The sequence below is a fragment of the Pollicipes pollicipes genome, unplaced genomic scaffold (assembly GCF_011947565.3).
Source record: "Pollicipes pollicipes isolate AB1234 unplaced genomic scaffold, Ppol_2.1 Scaffold_4881;HRSCAF=5763_pilon_pilon_pilon, whole genome shotgun sequence".
NCBI lineage: Eukaryota > Metazoa > Arthropoda > Thecostraca > Pollicipedomorpha > Pollicipedidae > Pollicipes > Pollicipes pollicipes.
In genome coordinates this window covers 28,949,731-28,953,740 of record NW_023596576.1, presented here as the reverse complement: position 1 = coordinate 28,953,740, position 4,010 = coordinate 28,949,731, and the positions used below count along the sequence as shown (strand labels likewise).

Sequence of the window (4,010 nt, the reverse complement as noted above, 5' to 3'; positions counted from 1 at the left end):
TCATCCGAACTGTCGCGTTGAACCTTAGCACTATACATAATGACGCGCCGGGTTGCGCGTCTTTGTGACTTTGTGACGCACGCGGTAGTGTGCGATGGAGGCAGTTTGAGACGACGGAAGTGGTATGCTGTCTGGTAGAACATAGGACATTGTGGACATTGCATATTGCGTCAACTGTACTACGAAGCCTTCGAAGGTCGAGGCGCGTAGCGTTTATCAATATCACATCAGCCACACCACCTTGCCAACGCATCGTACACCCCTATGACTTTATACTACGAAGCCTCGGAAGGTCGAGGCGCGTGGCATTCATCAATATCAGATCAGTCACGCCACACTGCCAATTCGTCGTACACACGTATGACTCCTAATTAACCGTCCCTTATTTGAAGCAATTCTTGCGCACAACATGCACTCCACTGTGCACACTTGGCGAATACATAAAGCAAACAGGGGGGCGGATGGAGGGCGGAGAACACAACAATAAACTTTCAGCTTAACTCTAAAAATACGCGACAAGATAACCCGCCCAAAACAACCCAAATGGTTTTCTGCGAAAGAGCCGTCTATGTCTCGGACACACAAGCATACAAACCAAAAAAAGAAGGCACAACGATGCTCATTCAAACTCACCAACGTATGTTCACGTAAGCACAACGATGCTCACATCGTGCTGTCCACGTGCTGTCGCACTTGTTTGGCTGCGCGCCTGGCAGCTGCCCGCTCAGCCCTAGCTTGATTGAGCCATCTGAGGCGGAGATGGATGCGCGTCGTCACCAGCTTCCGTGCGATCCGCTTGTCCAACGCAGAAAACTTTTTCAGCAGAAGCTTAGTGAGACGATCGACAATACCAATGTCTCGGCCCATCACTAGCTGGAAAACGACCTCGAAAGCCTCGACAACGTTCATCCAGGCCGGCGACGGTACCACCAGGCCACCCCGACTAATCGTGCGTATCCAGCTGTCTGGCACACAGCTGGGTGGTGTTTCTCGGGTCGACAATCCCATGCTTGGATCGAGGTGCTTGCACTTGGCTGCCACGAGGCCAGCAACGAATTCCAGCGCCTCGTGCTCGATGTTGACCTCGTCCGTGTCGGCGCCGCAGCGGTGGCCATTTTCGGTTCTTTCCCCGTCACCGCAATGGAGCTTGTGTTCGCCCGACTCGTTGACCCTGTCGTCCTCTTCGAATTCCTCCAGGACGGGCACTGGGGGAATCGCAGCTGCTTGTTGGTAGGCGGCCTCCACGTCGTCCGCATGCGCTGCCGCTTCCACCACAGCTGGATCTTGGATCTGCGACGCAACGAAACGCAGTCATTTCGAAGTACCTGACAGGTGCATTAATCAGACCATATTACATGTCAGTAGTTTTGTTTGCCATTGCGACAACGAAGCGCCTTGGACCCAGACATGTCCATTCTTTTGTTATCGCATCCTTGTTTTTATACACCAACATTTTTGTGTGGACCAGCGTGACATAATCCGAGCACATAAGAGGGACGGTCAACGGCCGACGAGCGCTGCGCTGCGTGCACCGTATCGATATCTACGGCTTATGTTTTGTACGTGACGTTTAAACGTGCGATCAAACAGGGCCAATTGAGGGATGAGGCACAAATAATCATACCGAAATATTGTATGCGGATCCACTCAGCGTTCCGACAGACTCTCCGTGTTCTATGTAGTGAGCTCCGTTCCTTTGCAATAGTACTACTGGAATTCAGTGATATTTTTATCATTATCGGAAACAATGGTAATGCATCCAGATAATGGTCAGCAATGCTACCGGGATCTGGAGATCCTGCAGAGTTTCGTTTGTCAGGTTGTCTGGTTGGTCCAGACGCTGGCCTGTGCTAAAAGCTGTGCCTGGCTCCAGTCGAACGGCGCGGCCTTGCTTGTTGGCAACTACCATTGGAGATGGCGCCATCAGCAGCACTCGTATCCTCCATCGCGCCTCCACCGCGTCAGGTGCCGTGTTGGTGCCGCCAAGAGCACGGGTCTGTGAAAAGCAATTCTCTAAGCAATCCTGATTAAGATGTGATGTCAGGATGTACTCCAAAGCGGGAGTTGTTCGCTGGAGCTCTTCGTACCGGCCGCGGAGCGACGTTATACTCGGCAGTATGCCCTTTTGGAAGGGGAGTAGCGCCACGCGGCCGTCAGGATACATTGGTGTAAACTTTCGCATCCCATACACCAGGTTCTCCATCTCCGCCAGGGCCCCGTCCTGCGCCACGTTTGCTGCCAGCGTGATGCCGTAGCCGCAGCGCTCCGGCTTCGCGTCCTAAGGCGTGCGGCTGTTGTTGGTATCGAACCACCGGGCGATGGTGAGTACTGCCTCGGCCTGCGCCCCACGGCGAGGAAGATAGGTGGCGATGCCGGTCCCCACAGACTGGGAGAACAGCTGCGTCGCCAGGCGTACTCTCTGGGCGCTTTGTCCGGAAGCCTGGGAAGGGCAGTAAATCACTGTCACCGTGCAGCACCGCGAGCCGTGCAGGCGAGCTTCTCGCCCATGGCTGCGACCTCTGTTGCTTCGATATGAAAGAACCAGATACTGGAGGCCATTTTCTTTATGCAGAATTTGTACACTCCCTGGCTCAAAAAATGTGACCGGTAATATTAGGAGTTAGGCTCTCTCGGGTCACGGCTCGCTGCACCGTGACCCAAATGCCGTCGCATGGAGGCATGACATGTTTCGATAAAGGCATGCTGCCGAAATAATAACAGATCTATGTCTCCACTTTCCTACTTTTCTCCGAGGAATAAAGCTATTATTACTGCCTTATCTATGTAAATATGCTCTTCGCACATGCACTGAGCAACTTATGTGATTTCCTTTTTCAGTTCCAATGTGAAAAAATTACTTGTGATCGCAAAAGATACACACCCCGATAATATTCTGTGGATCATTATTGTGGTACCACTCTAAGAACGTGTCAATGGCTTAGGTACGTAAGAAAGCGTCTCGGGTCATATCTCGTGACCCATAAATCAGGGAAAATCAATCTTGTGCCACATGAGTTCTACGCATCAGATAACCCCTATTACCTATTACTAATTTTCAGTGGAATCCGAGATACGATCGTTCCGGTCGTTCTGCGGTTGGTGGGTGACCACGCCGAACTGTGCTTGTGCTCAAAAGCAAAATTCGACATGCATTTTCTGATCTCACCTCACCCGACCGACCTGACCACGGCAGAGCACGCAGATAGTTCAGCTGTGGCTTCTCACCTCAAGGTGGAAGCTTGTCAGCTTCGGACAAATCCTCAGCTCGCCTCCGTCAATAGCCAGCAGCTCGCTGAATGTGGCCCGGTTGAGCAGGGCGTTGCTACCACGTCCGTATGGAGCCAGTAGCCCCCCATCTTCCGCGACGGCATGGCGCCTCATAAGCTTGACAAGGTGAGGGATGTCAGCGAACACCCACACCTTCCTGGAGGAATACATGATAACATTAACGTTGAGCCTGACGCTATAGGTGCGTGGCCACAGCAGGTCTAGCGATTCGAGTACATTCGTACATGTGATTAGATATGGGATCCCTGATATTTCAGCAAAGACCAAACCGGTAATCCTGAGTAATCCGACGACCCCGAGGCAATGCACAGCACTTCGCTTCTTAGATATCAAATTAACATGCTCATAAACAAAACATGTTCCACATTACAGATACGACGAAGGCAAAATGACTTAACACTATCCGCGTTTGTATGAGCTGTCGAGCAATGCGCTGACTGCCTTGGGTGTGTCATAGATGTTGTACAAGATGTGCAGACTACTGACAATTTAGGTGATGTATTTTACTCTAATTTTAAGTGTCAGCCTTGCGGTCAACATATAAGTAAACAGACTGATAGACACACAATGTAAAAAAAAAACAATACGTAAGGTTCCGGGAAAAATTCTCACCGTCCTGGGTCAGCGGGGTTAGTAATTCACGTCTTGTTAGCCGTCACGCCTGCTTTACGCCACATGAGTTCGTTCGGAGTCCCCATGTCGGATACAGCGGCGACCACGTG

General features: G+C 51.3%; 1 protein-coding gene across 1 annotated transcript; it reads right to left on the bottom strand.

Moving 5' to 3' along the window:
* Positions 1 to 567: 567 nt before the first annotated feature.
* Positions 568 to 1,909, bottom strand: LOC119100224 (uncharacterized). Its single transcript, XM_037223333.1, has 2 exons — positions 1,784 to 1,909; positions 568 to 1,290 (listed from the first exon to the last, which is right to left on the bottom strand). Exons 1-2 carry the CDS (start codon positions 1,907 to 1,909, stop codon positions 664 to 666), a joined length of 753 nt encoding a protein of 250 aa, XP_037079228.1. The 3' UTR covers positions 568 to 663.
* Positions 1,910 to 4,010: the final 2,101 nt, after the last annotated feature.